Source organism: Erpetoichthys calabaricus, chromosome 3, assembly GCF_900747795.2.
Source record: "Erpetoichthys calabaricus chromosome 3, fErpCal1.3, whole genome shotgun sequence".
Taxonomy (NCBI): Eukaryota; Metazoa; Chordata; class Cladistia; order Polypteriformes; family Polypteridae; genus Erpetoichthys; species Erpetoichthys calabaricus.
The window spans coordinates 252957930-252980429 of NC_041396.2; the positions used below are offsets into that span (position 1 = coordinate 252957930).

At 39.5% G+C, this 22500-nt stretch overlaps 1 protein-coding gene across 1 annotated transcript in view; it reads left to right on the plus strand.

Moving 5' to 3' along the window:
• elapor1 (endosome-lysosome associated apoptosis and autophagy regulator 1) overlaps nt 1-16136 on the plus strand; it is a 136376-nt gene extending 120240 nt beyond the window's left edge. The window contains exons 20-22 of the mRNA XM_028798082.2: nt 5952-6130; nt 8058-8223; nt 12373-16136. Of these exons, the coding sequence (XP_028653915.1) occupies nt 5952-6130; nt 8058-8223; nt 12373-12441 (414 nt within the window). The 3' untranslated portion in view covers nt 12442-16136. The remainder of the gene's footprint in view (nt 1-5951; nt 6131-8057; nt 8224-12372) is intronic.
• Nucleotides 16137-22500: the final 6364 nt, after the last annotated feature.

Consider the following 22500-nt stretch of genomic DNA (forward strand, 5'->3'; position numbering starts at 1 on the left):
AAGTCGGGACTTGATTTTATTGTATAATTTCTGGTATTTCATAATGTCGGTCATATAAGTCGAATGCAGAAAACTCACGCTATTGGTCCAAGAGATTATGAAATGCTATCGCCGACCTGAGACAGTATCCTGTCTTTTTTTTTTCTATGTGGGTGCAGCAATGTGCGGTATCAGCGCGTGTTCCTAACCTCTCTCTCTCTTTGTCTCTCTCTCTCTCTCTCTCTCTCTGTGTCTCTCTCTCTCTCTGTGTCTCTCTCTCTCTCTCTGTCTCTCTCTCTCTCTGTCTCTCTCTCTCTCTGTCTCTCTCTGTCTCTGTGTCTCTCTGTCTCTCTGTGTCTCTCTCTCTCTCTGTCTCTCTCTCTCTTGCCGTCTCTGTCTCCCTCCCTCTCTCTCTCTCTCTCTGTCTCTGTCTCACTCTCTCTCTCTGTCTCTCTCTATTGTGCCTACATGACCACACAGTAATACCTGAACTATTCCGAAGCAACGTTTGCACTGATTTGTGTTTTTTTGTATCTCACACCCTCATTCACCTTTATCGTAAGAGCATCCCTTATCTATGATGGAGTGTTTGATCAGAAGAAAATATGAAGCTGGTTTTAAATTAAACATCATTGAAGCAGTGAAAGAAATTGGTAACTGCGCTGCTGTAACAAAATTTGATGTGTCTGAGAAACTGATGCGAGATTGGAGGAGGCAAGAAGATGTAAAAAAAATTAAAAATTAAGTGTCACATTTTTCAACAGGCATATAATGTCTGATTTTTATGATCGATTTTTCGGGTTTCAAGACCTGAGTTATACAGGAATATATACGGTATTTGTTATATTGTCACAATTCGTGATAAATAATACCAAAAAAACCTAGCAATTTACCACAGATACTAGGTAAGTTTGACTTAGCATTTTAGTACTGAGTGAGTTTTTATTTACAAAATGTGTTAGCACAAATATTTAATATATAAATTTAACAATATATTATAATAATAAATTGGTTAATTACTTAATGGCAGCTTATCATTTTAAAACATAAATAATACTATATTTAAAGTCCTTAACAATTATAAAAATAAAAATCCCTGAAATTCAAAACTGCTTTTTTTATATCATCTTTGAGATCTTAAAAACATTTTTTTTTTCAAAATCCATTGTTTCAGCTAATTCACCCTCCCATGGTAAGGTTGCTGTGAATTAAATGAATCACGTGGACATGCTGATATTATTAGTGCCTACAACAGGACAGTTCCCTCTTTCTAAAAGTACACTTTTATAAAGTAGTTATTTTAAATAAGGAAGTCAGAAGTTTCAAGGTAAGGATGTTCTGCTCACTAATCATGGCACTGAAGAGTACTGATGTGTTGCATCTTGATTAGCACATGTAAGTAAAAAACGTCTACCCCGTGTGGAGTCTGTATGTGCTCACTGTGTACCTGTGGGTTTCGTATGGGTGCTCTGGTGTCCTTCCAGAGTCTAAAGACATGCAGGTAGGTGGACTGGCATTGCTAAATCGGTCCTAGTGAGTAAGTGTGTGTGTTTACCCTGCATTGGGTCTGGCACCCTAAAGCTTGATGGGATAGGCTCCAGCTGTCCCTGAAGTGGGTTGGATGGAGATATATAGATACACACACACAAGACACAATAAAAACACACAACTGACTATTACATTGTATGACAGAGTTTTTTCTATTACTTTCACGCATTAGTACTGATATAACGCGACTATGCAAATTTACCCGCTGTTAGTGGCCATGGGGAACATCTCCAAAACAAGAAATATGCTGCCAGACATGAGAATAAGTAAATCCTCACCTCGCACCTAGCCTGGGATGATTGGCAGCTATTCTAAATCGTGCTTCTGACTTGTGGCTGTCTCTTCATGATCCCTTTTCCTACACGTGAAGCATCAGGGCTCCTCACCCTCCTCTCCTGTCAATGGAAATGCTAGATCCCTTTGACCCTCACAACACTCTCATTTAAATAATCTGGACAATGAAAGCTGTGGAACAGACAGGATGCTTTGAAATGGTTCACTTTCCAACTACTGTATGTGTTTCCCCATGTATTAACATGGTAACTTGCAAAATAAAGGATGAAACAGAAATCCAAAATCTTCATCAATCAAATATCAAAATAAGGATGGAAAAAAACAAAGAACAAACTGCATGAAACGGAAATAGTACTAAAACAAAAGCAGAACTGCAAGCTTGCACCTGAAGAAAAAAAACAGAAGCAAAGAAGAGCATAAAAAGCACCTCTGTGAAGCTGAGGATTTGGAAGATCATTCATAATGGGCTTGCACAGGCTGTCACACATCACTTTTATAGGAAAACAGCATAAAAGGGTTAACAGGAGTCGAACAGTTGTATTTACAGGTAATCTTGAGTGTTTGTAAGCCAGTTGGCATTGTTTAAATAAATGCCCCCCACCCAGGTTTTGCCACTCTAGATGACTGCCTATTTCGCCTAAATGGTAGAGCTAGTCCTGATAATTTAATTTGAGTTATTCAAGTATGTTAATTTTAGACACACCGTCATCCAATGATGGACTGACATCCCAACCAGGGCTGGTTGGTATCTTCTATCCCAGGGGTGGTGAACTCCAGGCCTGGAGTGAGACAGTGGCTACAGGTTTTCATTCTAACCCTTTTTCTAATCAGTGACCAGTTTTCACTGCTAATTAACTCCTTTTCACTTCATTTTAATAGCCCTGTTAGAAGAGTTCAGCCCTCTGAATTGATTCCTTTCTTCATTAAATGACAGCCAAGCAGAAATGAGATGTGAAACGAGTTAACAGATGATCAGCTAAACTGGGGCTTCAAACTCCAACCAATTTCACTCGATTCAATTTCTTAATGAGAAGCCAATTCCTGCTGTTAATTAAACCCATTATTTAATTCCATGGCTTGTTGCTGCTCTCATTCTGCCACATCACACATTTCGAAAACTTGTTTTTCTGTTCTTTCAAAGAGCACCGTCAAAATGTTTTGGTGACCTGAGAGATCGACCTTACCAAGACCATCACTCTCTTTAATTTCACATATTATGCGATGGGCACAGGGGAGCTGGTCATGTGGTGGCTTGTTTTGTGTCTCATTGTTGTTTGGCTACTAATTAAAGAAAAAGAAACAACTATGGGGCCTGAGTCAAGTTAATTAAAAGAAGTAATCAGCAGCAAAAACTGGTCACTAATTAAGAAGATGGTAAGAATGAAAACCTGCAGCCACTGCGGCACTCCAGGCCTGGAGTTCGCTACCCTTGTTCTATGCAGTGCTACCCATCTACAGTGGCTACAGAGAACACTAACCCTTTGGAAGTTTTCACATTTTAATGTTGTACGGCATTAAATCACAATGGATTTAATGTGGCTTTTTTGATACTGATCACTCTTTATTGTCAATTTGAAAACAGATATCTGCTAAGTCCATATACATTTATGTCACATACTGCAAGTGTTTAATAAGAGTACTACATTATGGGTGTCATTCATTTGGGAGTATTCAGGCGTAGACTGCTAAACTATAGTAGCTAAAAAAATGCCACAACAATGCGGCATTGCAGTACATACTTAAAAATTTTATTTTTCAGTTCTGTCCTAGGAAAATCCTGCAGCAACTGGTTTGCTAGCCTGCAGTTTCTTAATGAAACATAAGTTCCCGTTTAAAACAAAAATCATTACGTTACTAAACAGCCTCACTTTTCATCCATCTGCCTATTATCAGAGCTACTTAATTCATTTAAAGGGGTTTCTGGAAGCCACACCTAACTATTTTAAAAGCACAATTCTGTGAAAAAAATATTTGCTTCCTTTCTAATATTCTTGATTTTCCCATAGTGAATGGCTTAAGATCTTTAGACAAAATGTAGTATTAAATAAATTGAACCAGAGTAAACATATAACACCATTTTTAAATAGTTTAATATTGTGACCACTGTGGGGCGTTGTAGCACCCCAAACTTCAGACACAAGTCCCGTTACAATAAAAGGTTTACTTTTACAAATACTTTACAAAAAGGCTTCTTTAAGTAAACATAATCATAATTCCAATGCAGTATAATTCTTCTCCTTCTCTTTTCCTCTCTCCTTACACTCCTTCAGGCAAGCTTTATCCTTCTTCCACCCAGCTCTAGCTCCTCTGCTTGAAGGCTGTGGCTTTTTCTTTTTTCAGGCAATCACCTTCCGTCCTGGTCGGGATGCCTGTCCTTCCTCTCAGGCACTTACAATATATTTAAGTAATAAAGCTATCTAACAACCATATTGCCCTCTTAATTACTCATTCAAACAACTAACCAGAGTTAATTGAACACAGCCTGAACAAAGCCAGACCTGATTGCTGCCAGCCCTTTTGAATATAAACCATGAGAGTGAAACAGTCACCACAAGTGTGGAAGAGAAATTCCAGAAAAGAAAAGGGAAATTTTACTGAAAATTACTGATCAGTGAATGGCTCTGGGATTCACTGCACCTCAGTTGGAGCTGTTATGATGAAATGTAGAGCGTTTCAAACGGTGATGAATTTTCCAAGGAAAGGCCGGCATGCTAATATTATACTAAAGACATAGTGAAGACTCATTGAAGAAGCCACTGAGGATGCCAGAGGAACATCCTAAGAACTACTGGTCTCTGTAGCCTTAACTTAAGCTAATTATCATGACTCATAGATAAGAAAGAGACTGAATAAAAAGGGGTTTCATGGGAGATTAGCAAGGCAGAAGCATCTGCTATCCAAAAGCAAAATCAATGCTTATCTTGTGTTTGCAAAGAAACACTTGGATGATCCCCAAACTTTTTAGAATAATGTTCTATAGACCGACCAAAGAATGAAAAGCCTGATGTAAAGCTAATACAGTGTTGGAGAGCAGGAACATCATACCTACAATATGCCATGGGATTGGTAATGTGATGGTGCGGGGATACTTTACTGCCTTAGTGCTTACTGTTATTGAAGAAACCATGAATTTTGCATTCTTAAGGTGAGCAGATGGAGCAGTGGAGTAGTGAGCTAAAACACAGAAGCAAGTCTACAGCTGTATAGCTCAGTAAAACAACATTAAGGTTTTGCAGTGGCATAGTAAAGGTCCTTTTTAGAATCCAAAAGAGATGTTGTGTCAAGACCTGAAACAAGCATTTGATGCTTGCAAACCATTGTGTCAATTAAACAATTAAAAGTGGGTCAAATTCTTCAACAGCGATGAGAAAGACCGATATACAATTATTAATGCTGCTGATAAAAGATGCTGCCAGCAATTATTGAAACTGTGAGGGTAACTACTTTTTCACATGGGTGATGTGAGTGTTGCATAAATTTCTTCCTTGAATGAATAAAGTAATGATTAAAAGTTTACTATGTGTTCAGGTTCCCTTTCTGTAATAGGGCATTTTGTTTAAAGGTCTGACATGCATTGTAAAATATGCAAAACCATATGCAGTGGAACCTTGGGTCACGAACGTCTCAGACCACGTACAAATCGGGTTACGACCAAAAAGTTTGCCAAACTTTTGCATCTGTTCACGACCACACACTCGGGTGACGAACAAGCCAATTTCCCTTCCGGTTCGTACGCGCCGATGATTTCTGCAAGTGTTCAGTCTCTCCCTGTGCAGTGAGAGCGTGTATATATTTACATACAGCTTGTACAGTCTGGAACGGATTAATTGTATTTACATACAATTCTATGGGGGGAAATTACTTTGGGTCACGACCAAATCGGATTATGGGGCAAATACTTTTTCACAGCATTGTATATGTGGTTTGCTTCTTTGTTATAGCTGCCAGTAATGTACAGGATCCTACTTTACTTAGTTTACTTCCCAGTTAAGAGTCTATAGGTTTGGGATCAAAATCAGGAAATGTTTAAACAATGAGATCATTGGGTTTTTCCAGATTTACACACAGTGTCAATAAAACTTGCAATGTGGACAATATTGTAATTTTTTTTTTTTTTGTTATTTTGATAGAAAACAACTTACATGTGGAGGACACCCCGACTCTGTGCTGCAGGTGTGGAATTACCAATGGAGAAGGTGAGGGCATGCAAATCCATGAGCTTCTGGATTAAACTGGGATTGTCCACAGGCACACTGATGGCTGTTCTTCTAGTGGCAATAATATGCTACTTTTGGAAAAAAACACAAAAGTGAGTACCCAATCCAAGTGTTTCATATATTATTTAAAAAATAACAACAACATCCGTAGCTTGACATTCCAGGGGAACGTTTAAAGTAGAGTGACTTCTCCTCTGGTGAGGCATCAGTCTATTGTAGCTGAAAATGTTATGGTTTATGTGATTACTTCTATCATCCCAGGAAACTTCTGGATTTGTTTATCTAGAGTTTCTTAAACAGTCTCTTTTTTTGTTCTGATCAGTGTCATAAAAGCCAAATTAAACCCACTGGGATTCAATGTTACATAACAATACAATTTTCAACCCTTTGGATGTTTTCATATTTTTTATAGGCACTGTGAAAAGTGCCAGAAAAGGCTAACCTGTAAAGGAGGAGACTCATCAGGAAGGTGGCCAGATGGCTTTTGACACCTGTAATCGAATTACTGTCCTCCACAAAATGCATAGGAGCAAATGCACACAACAAGAATATCTTGGGTTGTAAGAAATCTGTGGCTTATGGGAGACTAACATAACAAAAGCTATCATTTGCAACGTTCATTGCAGATATCAACTACTTTTGGCTTGGAGACTCATTGAAGACATCAAAACAAAGTGTTTGTGGTACTGAAAGAGTTCCACAATCCTTACTGATTGTATCACATTACAGTTTTCTTTAAAACAAGGCTTTTGCAAAGCCACATTGAATTTCTCGTCTTGGCACATCTTATTTCTAAAGCAATACTGAACAAACTCTATAATTTGAATGCATTATCATGCTTTAGTGCTGTTCAAAACTTTCACTTAAAGAGAGAATGAGAAGTCTGAAGGAAGTTCAGTATCTCTGTCTGCTTTTATTAGATGGAAACCCATTCTAGATCTACTTTATGGAGGACAAAAAGCTCAAACTGAACCAATGTCTAGAGAAAATGAGAGCTGGACTAACTTGCAGACATCTTCTGGGTATTATTGCATTTAAACAAGTTTGCGGACCAGTACCATCATCTCTGGACTGGTTTACCCACTGTGCCCTGCAGTGTCAAAAGACACCCACATACAGGCTGCCAGCAACTGCAACAAGAAAATGGTTCACTGCGACTTTTTTGACACTGCTCATCATAATTATTCATTATAACCATTTTCACAGCCGGACTTATCATTGACAAATCATAAATAGTTCAGATAATCCTGATCTACAGACATCTTTAGACCGGGTTACCCATAAATTGTCAATGAGGAAGTGCAGAATTGTCAGCAGTAGTATAAATCCAAAACCAAACACGAACATTATTGAAACTTGGCAGATCATAATCTACCAAATAGGTGTCCATTTCAATGTCTGATGACCGATTCACATCATCATCACTGTCACTTGATTTGAACACTGGTTCAGTTTTAGTTTGTTCTAAAACTGGCTTGACAGGTTTTTGTTTGACGTTGCATTTTTTGGTTGAAGGCACCACCCCACTAATGAATAGTGAAGAGTTACCATAAATTGGCACAATGCCTGGGAATAATTATGAATTTTGACAGCATTTTTTCCTCCACTAGATGGCAGCAGAATATTGTCCTGAAAGTTATTCTGGCTTAACACTGTAAAGCTGATCATGACGTGTCACCCCAAGTCTGACTTTGGCTTTACTGTGTTTACATAGAATTCCAAGCCCTAATCATGCTTGAGGTTAAGCAGGTTTGATATGGGGAGATGTGATGTGTTTAATAGTGCGATTGGAAGCACTTTTAGCCTGAATGTGACTTTGAGTGAAAAGCTTGGGATGTGGCTGTTTCTGTGATGTCTACACAACAAGTGCTGAATATGACCTGGAGGACGTCAGTGCTGCATTCTAGTTGACTAAAATGTTATCTCCTTGTCCCTTCCTCTTTGTCAGTTCTTTGGCATTATTTTACCTTCACATTCCTGTGAAACAGGTTCTGACCAATTTCTGTGTCTTCTGCACAGGTTAGAGTATAAATACTCTCGGCTAATGATGAATTCTAACTTGAAGGACTGTGAGCTTCCAGCTGCGGACAGTTGTGCCATAATGGAGGGAGAAGATATTGAAGATGATTTACTATTCTTGACAAAAAAATCTATTTTTGGGAAAATCAAATCTTTTTCGTCTAAGGTAAGGGTGGGCCCGGTAATGAACAAAATTTGTTTTGCATTAATGGTTTAAAAAAAAAAAAAAATCTAAAATACAACATGGTCCAGATGTTTGCGCTTCTGCCTCACATTTGCAGAGTCCTGGCTTCAGTTCTCCACTCAGTCACTATCTCTGTGGGGTTTGTACCTCTCCCCTTGTTCACATCACTGATTTATGTGATTGGTTTGGCTGGTGACTGTAACTTGGTCCAGGCTGACTTGCTCATGAGTGTACTCTGCGATGATCACCCTGCTTTGTGTCCAGTGCTGCTAGCTCCACTTTCATAGAATCATGGATGATATACACCACATTGATGCAGTTTTAAGTCATCTGTGAGAAAAGCCAGCTGTGTTTATAGAGTTGATTTTCCCCAAATTTCCATTTCAAGTATTTTTTTTTTTTGAAGATTATATGTTAAGCATAGCCTCCGGGTGTGGTGGAATTGCTTAGAGTATTTTTCTAAATCAAGAGCGGTTTTTGGGGGTGGAAAGTGGGGCAACCACCCCAGGTCCTGCACCTAAGGGGGCCCCACTTTTGAGGTCTGTGTGTCCCGTTCGAGTGGAGTTATATTCTCCAGTAATATTTTGATATAGTCCGCGTGTTATCTTGCACAAATTTAGCTGAATACTGTAATGAGAAAATCTGGTGTTTGTTAACATTATTTTTAAATTTGTGTGCAAGTTTATACAGTCCACACATACCGGTAACAGAGTTTGACGTGGGGTTGGTCAGCCCTAGGCCCCGCACACCCCTAAAGCCACCTCTATTATAAATGATCATGCTTTTGATACTTTGTTCGTTATGACCCTTCTTGCTGTCTTAACACCATGTTTTTTGGTCCTTTCCTTACTTTTCATGGGTTTTGAAGATTTCTGAAAACAATGGTAATTAGGGTTTTTTTATTTAAAATACATTACATTTAGTATTTTTGTATCTAGATTTGACATCGTTTTATTCTTCCCGGGAGCCAGCGTTTTGTTTATGGTTGCCCTAGCATCGCTGAGGTATCAGTTGCCATCATTGATCAGCTCTGGGCATTTCCCAGCCATCCCAGATTAGATCACTCCTTAACCCTGTCGGCCCTGACATCCTATTACTAGTACATATATATGCAGCAATTTTTGTAAAGCTCAGGTAGGTTTGCAGCTGTTGGAACCGGGCGTGCTACCATTAACACAGACTGGAGAGACTGGCATAGAGTCCACGAAACACGGACTGTGCGTTACACTTTCAATTTTATTTCCTCAAGAAGATTGAAGTATTTGGCAGTCATTTTATAATAACAGTGATGATTTTTCATTCAGGTAGAATATCTCACAGAATATTTTTCCCATAAAAACAGAAAATCCAGGGCTGAAAGAGTTAAAACTTTTTAGCTATTTTCTTTATTTCTGAATTCCTTGGTGTTTTGGCTCTGACTTTTGATTTGATTTAGAGTTTTGCTCTGTCGGTTTTTGAGCTTTGCATGCATTTTTCTCCCAGTCTTTTTTTTGTCGACTTTTTTGTAGCTGGGAAGTTTTTAGGATTAAAATCGCCGATGGGCTTTACCAATGCTGCCACCCAGCTGAACTGCTAGGGATTTTGTCCAGGCATTTAAATCCAATTGGATGATAAATTAGACTGGGCTGCCAATACTGATTCTCTGTGCAAGAGAGGACAGAGCCGGCTATACTTCCTTAGAAGGCTGGCGTCCTTCAACATTTGCAATAAGATGCTGCAGATGTTCTATCAGACGGTTGTGGTGAGCGCCCTCTTCTACGCAGTGGTGTGCTGGGGAGGCAGCATTAAGAAGAAAGATGCCTCATGCCTGGACAAACTGGTGAGGAAGGCAGACTCTATTGTTGGCATGGAGCTGGATAGCTTGACATCTGTGGCAGAGCGATGGGCGCTCAGCAGGCTCCTATCAATTATGGAGAATCCACTGCATCCACTAAACAGTGTCATCTCCAGAAAGAGGAGCAGCTTCAGCTAGAGACTGCTGTCACTGTCCTGCTCCACTGACAGACTGAGGAGATCGTTTCTCCCCCAAACTATGCGACTCTTCAATTCCACCTGGGGGGGGGGTAAACGTTAACATTATACAAAGTTATTGTCTGTTTCACCTGCATTTTTATTACTCTTTAATTGCATATTTTTTGTATCAGTATGCTGCTGCTGGAGTATGTGAATTTCCCCTTGGGATTAATAAAGTATCTATCTATCTATCTATCTATCTATCTATCTATCTATCTATCTATCTATCTATCTATCTATCTATCTATCTATCTATCTATCTATCTATCTATCTGTCTGTCTGTCTGTCTGTCTGTCTGTCTGTCTGTCTGTCTGTCTGTCTGTCTGTCTGTCTGTCTGTCTGTCTGTCTGTCTGTCTGTCTGTCTGTCTGTCACTTCCTGCCTTTTGCTTTTCATAAAACACTTAGTAGCCAAGATCATAGTAAGTAGTCTTGTGTTGCTCTGTTTAGATTAGGACTCTATACTTGTGATGCTCAATTTTGTTATCTTGTCCTGTTCCTAAACAGTTCCCAGACTGATGTTTACTTGATTGTACTGTATTTGACTTCTCATATTAGTCACTTTGGATAAAAGTGTCTGCTAAGTACATAAAATGTAAGTTAATTTCTCACCCTAGTATATTTTGCATGTGCAAGTTAAAAGTGAGTCCTTGATTGTGAAGCATATCGCTCATACATTTTTCCTTAAGCCTTTTTGGGATGAAGCTATTGAATTTCCTGAATACCCCTTCATTATGGACTATCTTTGTTGTGATTAAGATCGATGTGCATCTCAACAGTCTCTTCACATCCAAGACAACACTTCAGAGCACAGTTTATTAAATTATGAGTCACTACCCAAAATGGTTTGCAGATTGCCACTGTTGGGTCACTAGGGTTGTCACTCACCACTGTATTTAATAGGAATGGGTTGCAAAGTGTCTGATGATGGGTTGCCACTGCTTGTTTAAGTAATTTTCATTGCTCTGCAATTCCCCAAGGGGTAACCCCTCTTCAACCCCAGCCACCTAAACGCTGCAATGAACGTGAGAAGTGATTCTGCAAGGGGGCCATGCCCGCTATGAATGTCAGCAGTGATTCTCCAAAGGATCATCATGGACTGGGTCTTAAACAACAGCATTTATTTCTATAGCACGTTTTCATACAAGCAGTGTAGCTCAAAGTTCTTTATAAAATTAGATAAAAGGAAGTTAATAAAATATAAACAAACAAGATTAGATAATAATATATTATTATTAGAAAAAGGTACGGTCAAATGGCCAGCAAAACAAAAAAAAAAAAAAGCTCAAGTTAGGATAGAGAAAAAAACAAAATCTGCAGGGGTTCTAAGACCAAAGCCCAGCTCCCACTAAGAAGGGCTTAGCAAGATAAAGTTTAAGAAGCCCTGCATTAGAAGTACACAGACCCCATCCAATGTCGCCTTGAGTGAAATATTTAGTACATTCATCTTGCAAAGGGGGCAGCACGGTGGCGAAACTTGATTTGCTTCCCGGGTCCTCCCTGCGTGGAGTTTGCATGTTCTCCCCGTGTCTGCGTGGGTTTCCTCCGGGTGCTCCGGTTTCCTCCCACAGTCCAAAGACATGCAGGTTAGGTGCATTGGTGATCCTAAATTGTGCTGGGTGTGTGTGTCCTGCGGTGGGCTGGCGCCCTGCCCGGGTTTGTTTCCTGCGTTGCTCCCTTGTGTTTGCTGGGATTGGCTCCAGCAGACCCCTGTGACCCTGTACTTTGGATATAGCGGGTTGGATAATGGATGGATGGATCTTATAAAGGCTCACTATACACTCACTATTGGATGAAAAGGTCAGGTTTATTGTCGTGTGGTGAAATTCACACTTTCATGTCCCCTAGACAGATTACAAAATACAGTAAGAATAAAAATTATAGTTTGCATGTAACGTACATATCCATTTATATCCAGTATATTCAATATGTTATTGCAAGCATGTGAATCATTGTCATATTCTTCTCTGTCTCATTCAAAAATCAAGATCACTCCTGCTGAATGTTGTCCCTTTCCTTGTTTGTTCTATAGTAGTTACATTAAGCTCGTCATCAAATTGTTTGTTTTAATCCTTTACATTGTTAACATTATTTTTTATTTATTTATTTATGTTTACAGAGGACTTCTGATGGCTTTGATTCTGTTCCACTGAAGACATCCTCTGGGCAAAATGACATTGAGCTATGAAGCAGGCCAACCCATCCAAATCTCAAAAGTGGGGGGAAAAAACCTGTAGAATTTTTAATTTTTTTTTTTCTTGTGGGCCAACTAACACCTTCTGCAGAAGACCTTTTCTTTTTAATAGGGCTGGGATATTTTTTTAGCTTGTTAACATTTTGTAGATAATGACTACTCTTGATAATTAGAACTCACTGCCTTTGTGCACAGACCCACAGACCCATTTGCAGTAAGCGAGCGCACTGCTTGTTCTGAGAGCCCACCTCACTTGTGTCAGTGATGGAGCTGCTTGTCTTACAGTATTCAGTCAAATATACAGTGTGGGGTGAAATAAAACTGGTTGTCTATAATTTAGTCCCTGCACTTTGGACTGTACTGTGACAAATTAAAATAGAACGGGAAGGCTGATGCCCAGCTCTAGTGTCCTGGGTTCAAAATCTGCTCTGGTCACTGTCTGTGCTTGCCAGCATTTCTCTCCCTCAGTTCCAAAGTCGTTAGGTTAGGTTACTTGATTATGTGTGTGAAAGTGCCCCTCAGTGGACTGGCACCCCACAGGGTTTGTTCCTGCCTTCCACACCTCTGAAGTGGATTAAGCAGGTTTGAAAATGGTTTACGCAGGTAAATGAAAGGATTATTCGATAGTTCTCACTTATTATAAATAATGTGAAATAGGACTTCTGCACTAAGGCATTGTTTAAACTTGGCTGTGAAAGAAATGTTAGTTTTCCTGTTGTACTTTTTGTAAAATACTACAAGCAAAACGTGTAGAAACCTAGAGAATCACCTCAGGAAATTTGCAGATGTTACATTTCAGCAGACCAAAAATTGGTCACAGCAGTGATTTTCACATGTCTCCGACTTCTGCCTTCAGGTTGATTTATGGCAACAGCTCCTCCTTTCCTGGCATGTTGTTTAATTCATGCATCTCCCGTTAGGTTATCTATATAGCTAATGTGAAAAGTAAGTACCCCCCGTGAAATGTTTTTCTTTTTACCATATGTGGTCTTAAACCAAGATTTGATCTTTGCTTAAATAGTATCATTAGATCAAGGTACTGTAACCGAAAAAAGCAATGAAAATTTGACATCTCGATAATGTATTCAACAAAAACATGACATCTGCAGAAAACGCAAGTCCACCCTTGGTTTTGTATTGCCCCCTCAAGTAGCTGTTTCCTATAACTGTCTAGCACTCTCTGACTTTGACTGTGAGAGTTTGTCCCTTTCCTTCATGTAGAATGCTTTCAGTTGTGTGATATTTGAGGGGTGTCTTACACGCACGGCTTGTTTCAAATCTCCCTGACAGCATCTTGCTGGGATTCAGATCCAGGCTTTAGCTTGACCAATCTGGAACCCTCCATTTTTTTATTTTCAGCCATTCCTTGGTGTATTTACTGATATGTTTAGTGTCATTGCCATGTTGCAAGGTCCACTTTCAATGTAACTTTAATACTCTCACAGATGGTCTCACATTATCCCGAAGCATCCTCCGGTACAATAAAGAATTCATTGTAGATTCTTTGATTGTGAGCTTCCCAGGCCATAATGCAGCAAAGCAGCCCCAAACTATAACATGCCCCCCACCATCCTTTACAGCTGGTATCAGGTTCTTCTGGTCAAGTACCATCTTCGGCTTTCATTAAACATGTCTGGTACTGTAGTGGAATAACTATCTTTGTCTCAACTCTCCACAGCACGTTGTTTCAGAAGTCCTTGTCTTTGCTACCCAGAAAGAACATCAGGTTTGCCCATAAACCCATAGGCAAAGGTTTGCTCCTGCCACATTTCCCATGTAGACCTAATTTATACAACCTGTTTGTAATGGTAGACTTGTTCACTTTGATGTCAGCAGATGCAAGAGCTATCTGGAGGTCCCATGATGAAATTCTGAGGTTCTTAGACGCTTCTTTCAGCACCTTGCATTCTGCCCTTGGCAGATCTTGCTGGGACGACCTGGCCTGGGCAAGTTGGCAGTTATTTGAAATCTTCCCTGCTTGTAGATGATCTTCTGGACAGTGAAATGGTTGGTTTCCAATTGTTTGGAGATCTTTTTAAATCCCATTCTAGAATCCTAGGCATCTATAACTTGCTTTCTGAAGGCCTCTTTTGATCTTGGCATGGTAATGACACACATTTCAGAAACAAAGAGCAAACCAAACTAAATGTCAGATGTTTAAATAAGATGGGCTCTGCCTAGAACCTCTCTAATGATGTTCTAATCCTTTGTACCTGATCTGGTGCACCTAATTCTAGGTTTACGTGTTTGAGGTAGTGATCAATTTGTATACTTAGTTTTTCCATACAAAAATTTGTATTTATGTCTATTTAAATTATACAGTGGACTACAAATGTATATGTAGCATTATGTTTGTTATATCAGCTTTATTGATGCATACTGTTTAAATGATGATGAAATTTATCTTGGTATGTCCATGTGTGTAACATGTAGAAATATTTCATGGAGTGTACTTACATTTTCTCATACTACAGTTTTATTATACATATACTATTTGATATATACATACATTTTAACTGTGAAGTAATTACAATTTTCCCCTGCAGCCAATGTGATCTGTTAAAACACTTCACAAGGAAACAGTAAACACAATGATAAGGCATATTAACCTTTAAAGAGAGCTGCAAATGGGTTCAAATTATTGATAAATTAATAATCAATCCACTTACAGTTACAAATGCAGCATAGAAAAATCAGCTGAATCTTTTCAGATATCTGACTTTGTGGTTTCTGCCAGACAGTTCATATCTTCTGGAAGGCATGGACTGTGAGCTGACAGTCCTTGTGGTCTCCGAGTGTTGATCAGACACGTACTCCCTTTTAATTTACCTTTAATATGTTTTTCAAGAAAACCAGAATTTCTCCTTTAATTTAATGTTTAATTAATTTCTAAAAGCTAGTTTGGAACCTTCTCTATTACAAGCAAACTGGTTTGAAGGCACCCCAAAAGAGTGGCTTAGAAATAAACACTGCCAGTATTTTTAATCGTATTACTCCTTATCCCAGCCTTTGTTTTTAACATATATGGATTTGCTTTGGCACACCCAAGTGGTCTTAGTTTCATTTTTTTTTATTATGCATATATTGTAAATACACTATTGCTGGACTTGCAGCACAGATTGTTCTTCACTGCTTCCTGTGACATTTATTTTCTGTGTTTAAATATTGAAAAACAAGATGAGCTGCACTTATGTGATCTTCAGATTTTTATTTGATTGGGAAAGATTTTTGTTTGTCTTTTTTCTGGTTGTAAGAAACTGTTACATTTTGTGTCATTTGTATGAAGAATTTGGCCATTTCTGAGACAACTGTTATAGCTATGGCCAGGTTTTTTTTTCTAACCAAAGATATGAAACATGTCCTCCTCTTGTCAGGTTTAAATAAAACAAATGACAGAACCTAGCATTCTGAGGCTGGGTTAGTCCGCTCTCTTGAGCGGGTCAGGTGTGGTAGGAGCTCTGTCCTGCAGTCCTCCTTCTGGGGGCACCCAGGCTTTATAGAGGTCTGAGTAGAAGGGGCAAAGTCAGTTGCCTTCGTTGGGCGTCTTCTGTTGCTGGAAAGGGAGATGACCCACTTAGCGACAGCGCCCCCTGTCGCTCCAGAGTGGTGTTACATACTTCAGATGAGCCCAGAAGGCGCTCCTCTGACCCGCACGTGTGATTACATACTGTATATGTATCCCAAAATACTCATCCCAACCCAACACCAACCCGCCCCAGCCCTGATGTCAAAAGTAATCAAAATTTTGAAAATGTCAAAAGAACAGGTTTAATTTATTCTTGATCATTGTGGTTTTTATTTTCCAACAAGCTGATAGTTATGGTAGTCGAATTATTAATTCTTGCAGCTGAAGTAAAGTCCAGTTTAAACAGGAGCAACACCAGTGCTGGAAAATTGATTAGGCAGCTTCTCTCTAGAGGCGATTTAAGAGTTTCGCTTCAATGGCGCCTAAAGAATTTATTTTTTTTTAAAAAGAGACATAACAAAATATTAGACATAACTAACAGCAGGAAAAGCTGAGGTGTAAATGGACACGAAAAAGACAATAAGGATAACAGAAAGCACCCTAATTTAGTGACTAAAGGACAGTGCCAAAACACGTGTGTGCAGTAGCAAAGCAGACCCCTACTGTATGTCGTTCTTCAGGGCGCATTCATCCAAGCTGCCCTAACTGAACACACTCAGGTGGATGTTGTCGGCCCCACATAAAGTGTGACATGGGAATTTGGTGCCAAGGTCTGCTTTGTTTACTGCTCGTCTTTGTAATTTACCTTCAAAAGGTCCAGGATGCCTTTTATTTTTTAAGTAAAATTTGCCGTCTATACACACATTTCAGCTCTGAACAGTTGGATAGTCTGTTCAAGGACACAATGGGATCCTTGTGTAATGTGGTCTCACCAGAGAAACTGGTCAAAGTGAGCCTCATTTTGTAGGAAAACAATTTTCTTTTTCTAATGGATTTAACAAAAATAAGAAAATGTCTAAAAACTGAAATATGGCATAATCTGTTTGTTTATTTTCCTTACAGTATTTGATATACATTGGAGTCCTATTGGTTTTGCTAGCATAGATCCTGGAAATTTCATTCTGTTTTGACATTCCGTTATTGTGCATCTTTTCTTTACAGTACGGTACTGCCTGTTTACTCAACTTTAATAAACTGAATTGTCTTTCACATTGTGGTAGTGTTCACTGTGATGGCATCATATTGATTTTCTAGCTTATATACTACATCCTTTCTTTCAGCATCTCCTTTCTCTCTGTACACCACCTCAGGACTTCTTCAATAACATGTTAGCGCCCCTTACTTGTAGCACCTAACCTCTTTTTAGTTTTCTCTCCTTCCACTTCCAGTTCCTCTTAAACTCTCACTGTAGAAGGAATAGTAAAACCAGGAGATCTCTTGGTCATCTTCTTATGTACCTTGACTGTGAAGGCACTGACATCTTCATCATCCCAGTTTATCAGCTGGAGAAGGCATAGCCATCAAGGTTTGGGTAACTCTGTTGTCCATATTGGAGGTAGAAACTAGAGATGTGGTGCAAATTAGTGTTGACAAAGGACAGCCATCCTCCCTTCTGCTGTAACATGCACCTGCTAAACCATTTCTCACAGACAGGTAAGTATTGGGCAAGGCCTTACTGATGGCAGCACACACTCTGACGGTGAGGGATATACTTGTACCTTCTCTACTTCTTTAAAGTGCCTTCCTTGAGATCAGCAGGCAGAGTGGTGGCTCTGAGGCTAGTGATCTGCACTGGCAATCGGAAGGTTGCCGGTTCTAATCCCATAAAATGCCAAAAGGGACTCTGCTCTGTTGGGCCCTTGAGCAAGGCCCTTAACCTGCAATTGCTGAGCACTTTGAATAATGAGAAAAGCGCTATATAAATGCGCTATATAAATATAAATATTATTATTATAGTTGGGCAAATAACTACCAAAGTAGGCAGGTATGCGAGAATCGGACAAATCATTACAGAGGGACTTGGACAGCACACAGCCATGGGTAGATCTGTGGCAGATGAAATTTAAGTAAAGCATTACATGTAGGACGTAAAAAAGATTGGATTTGAATATACAATGGGAGGTCTGAAAGTTGAAAGTGCTCCTTATGAGAAGGGTTTATTAGTCGTAGAGGGCTCATTACTATCAACAGCAGAACAATGGACAGAAGGAATTAAAGCTAATGCTAGCTATGTTAGGTTGTATATCATGATGGGTGGAGTACAAGTCAAGGGAGGTTACAGAGCAGCAGCGGACAAAGTCCAGAAGAGAGCAACTAGGCCGATTACTAGACTAAGAGGTGTGAACTATGAAGAGAGACTGAAGGAGCTGAACCTTCTCAGTTTAAGAAAACAGAGATTAAAAGGGTGATATGATCAAAGTGTTTAATATTCTAAAGGGAATTATTACAGTGGATCCAGAAATAAATTACCAGGTACCGTGGTAAAGAGTTGAATTATGGAAACCTTCAATATGTGATTAGATGTTATTTTGGAGAAATTAAGTGGACAGTATTATCAAGATATGCTGGGCTGAATGGTCTGTTTTAATCAAACTTTTTCCTACTCTGCACCACACTACTTGTTCATTCATTCCACATGTCTATAGTTCAGTGTGTGAAAACAACTTTCTGCTGTTCTTTCTCCAATGTCTGATCAAGATCTGGATGAGAGAAATGGGAGTCAATGGGAGCACAAAAGCAGCCTTTTGATCCCAATCTTCCATCTCATTTTTAAAACAGCAGAGGTTCGCCCTGTGGACTCGACAGAAGACCATCCCGTTCTCGATGATCTTGTGATGTAAAGAGTGCAAGTTGGACACTTACAGTCTGATTGAACCTTCCCAATAAAACTTCCCTTTTAGGGTGCAAATGGGTTCTTCAACTGTGTCTCCAACTGCTAGCACATCTTCTAGACAATGCAACATTCAAAATTGTACCGCTGATTTGAATAGAGGTTGTTCAAAACTACAGAAATGCTAAATGCAATCCTCATCAAGTGCTTGAAGTACGGGCAGAGAGTCTGGTTTGGCACAGTATATAGGCTTCTTTGTAAGATGGTCAAATTCCAGCAGGAACTTTGGTGTTTCTTCTCTCACCCACTCTTTGGAACATCTCGGCTTGTATTATTGTGAAGGGGTGTCCTTAGGTGCCTCACCAAGCTGTAAATGCATCACTACGCCTACAGTGATACTCAGTATTCTTCTGCTAGTGACACCAGTAGCACTTCTGCTGTATCCAGTGCGGTGCTTTAGTTGTACTGAAGTGACCTCTTGCTAGAGCTCCATGGTGATCTCTTATAACTTGTGGCAGAAGGCTTTTGTAATCATGAGTTGTTATTCCAATTCACTAATGATAGAAAAATGCCAGAATCATTTTAGGATCCTGTTCTAACTAGCAAGACCACCCTTCTGTGCTTAACATTTGGAATTCTCTGGCATTCTATGGATTATCATCATCATGGTCTTCCTGCTGCTCACAATGTCCACAATTTTTGTGTATCATGGGGGTACTGAGGATGGGCTACCAACTAAAAAAAAACATCAAGAGCAATGTTATGGCTGGAAACAGACCACTGATGAAGGGAGAAGGTTCAGGTTGTCATGTCCTGGTTGAGTTACTGAAAAATACAGTTAAGGGAAGAATTACCTTTGTGGGAACAAAGTTAGCAACAAGGAGAAGTTTTCACTTACACCCAGCTTTCTCGCCACAATATTACAGATAAAAGCTTGTGGTTGCAGGGAAAGCTGAAGCCTACCAGGGGAGTTCCTCATGGATGGTACCAGGAGTTTTATGGATTATTCCTAACTGTGGTGAAGTTATAAACAGAGAAGGAGGTGTGAGGCCTTCAGTAACAGCCATACAAAACAAACCAGGACCTTCCTGAGGCTGACCAGATATGTTCTCACACCAGGTAGCCAGCCCTCAACCACCACTGCCAGGCTTTGACCTACGCAGGCACTGGTTTTGGAAGGTCAAAATGCACAATAATGCCTTATAAGAGGGAGGGATTGTAAAGCCTGTTGGATGAGGACACACGTCCTACAAAAGATCTGTGTAATTTAAGAATTTTTTTTAAATAAAAGTGAAAAATACACAAAAGCTTGTCAACGTAAAAATAAGGGCAAATACAGTCATATGAAAAAGTTTGGGAACCCCTCTCAGCCTGCATAATAATGTACTCTACACTTTCAACAAAAAAAGATAACAGTGGTATGTCTTTCATTTCCTAGGAACATCTAAGCACTGGGGTGTTTTCCGAACAAAGATTTTTAGTGAAGGAGTATTTAGTTGTATGAAATTAAATCAAATGTGAAAAACTGGCTGTGCAAAAATGGGGGTTCCCCTTGTATTTTTGCTGATTTGAATGCATGTAACTGCTCAATACGGATTACTTGCAACACCAAATTGGTTGGATTAGCTCGTCAAGCCTTGAACTTCATAGACAGTTCTGTCCAATCATGAGAAAAGGTATTTAAGGTGGTCAGTTGCAAGTTGTGCTTCCCTTTGACTCTCCTCTGAAGAGTGACAGCATGGGATCCTCAAAGCAACTCTCAAAAGATCTGAAAACAAAGATTGTTTAGTATCATGGTTTAGGGGAAGGCAACAAAAACTATCTCAGAAGTTGAAACTGTCAGTTTCAACTGTAAGGAATAGAATCAGGAAATGGAAGGCCACAGGCACAGTTGCTGTTAAACCCAGGTCTGGCAGGCCAAGAAAAATACAGGAGCGGCATATGCGCAGGATTGTGAGAATGGTTACAGACAACCCACAGATCACCACCAAAGACCTGCAAGAACATCTTGCTGCAGATGGTGTATCTGTACATCGTTCTACAATTCAACGCAATTTGCACAAAACATCTGTATGGCAGGGTGATGAGAAAGAAGCCCTTTCTGCACTAACGCCATAAACGGAGTCACTTGTTGTATGGAAATGCTCATTAGACAAGCCAGATTCATTTTGGAACAAAGTGCTTTGGACTGATGAAACAAAAATTGAGTTATGTGGTCATAACAAAAAGCGCTTTGCATGGTGGAAGAAGACCACCGAATTCCAAGAAAAACACCTGCTACCTACTGTCAAATTTGGTTTCATCATGGTGTGGGGCTGTGTGGCTAGTTCATGGACTGAGGCCCTTGTTAAAGTCGAGAGTTGAATGAATTCAACCCAATATCAACAAATTCTTCAGGATAACGTTCAAGCATCAGTCACAAAGCAGACATTACGCAGGGGTTGGATATTCCAACAAGACAAAGACCCAAAACACAGTTCGAAATCTACAAAGGAATTCATGCAGTGGGAGAAGTACAATGTTCTGGAATGGCCATCACAGTCCCCTGACTTGTATATCATTGAAAATCTATGGGATGATTTGAAGCAGGCTGTCCATGCTCGGCAGCCATCAAATTTAACTGAACTGGAGAGATTTTGTATGGAATAATGGTCAAAAATACCTCCATCCAGAATCCAGACACTCATCAAAGGCTATAGGAGGCATCTAGAGGCTGTTATATTTGCAAAAGGAAGCTCAACTAAGTATTGATGTAATATCTCTGTTGTGGTGCCCAAATTTATGCACCTGTCTAATTTTGTTATGATGCATATTGCATATTTTCTGTTAATCCAATAAACTTAATGTCACTGCTGAAATACTACTGTTTCCATAAGGCATAAAGCGTCCCTTAAAGCCCACTGAGTGGAATAAAAGCTGTGCAGCATGCAAGAAAGAGCTCAGCAGTCACAAAATCAGAAGAAAGGCTTTAGTCTCCTGTGTAATATTAGAAACAGACTGATGTTTATCACAAATGTTATAACTAAGACATGATGAAGATCCACTGTCAAGTTTTCTGTGTTATTATGAATTCAGGTTTATCCACCTCCTTCCATCCCTGTTTTGAGTTTTTCAGTGCGAGTAAAGTCTGAGGCCTAGTCCACATGTACACAGTGATTTTTTTAAAATTGGAGTTTTCCTCCCTCCATCCACATGAAAACACAAAAATCCCCTGTGAAGAGCTCAAAACAGGCATAGAGAACAAAGGGAAGGTCATTTAGATTAATGTCCGTCATCCTTTTATTTCAAATGTGTGTTCAGCATGGAATTTGTGAAAATACTGGCGTTATGAACACTACCTGGCCATTTCACTATGATGTCAATCAATGAACCCCTCCCCTTTTCTGTTCAAATAATCCATGGAATTTGTGGATGGCTTAATTCGTGTGAATGCTTTTGTCAGACACAGTTCCTACACTCTCAGCCCTTATAAATTTGTACATTTTCCTTATTTTAATTCGTTTATGAAAAGACCTCAGTTTCATCCTTTAAAGAAGCTTTTCTGGACAGTATTTTTAGACATACAATCCTGTTCATTTCCTTCAATGTACAGTGATCCCTCGCTATATCGCGCTTCGCCTTTCGCGGCTTCACTCTATCGCGGATTTTATATGTAAGCATATTTAAATATATATCGCGGATTTTTCGCTGCTTCGCGGGTTTCTGCGGACAATGGGTCTTTTAATTTCTGGTACATGCTTCCTCAGTTGGTTTGCCC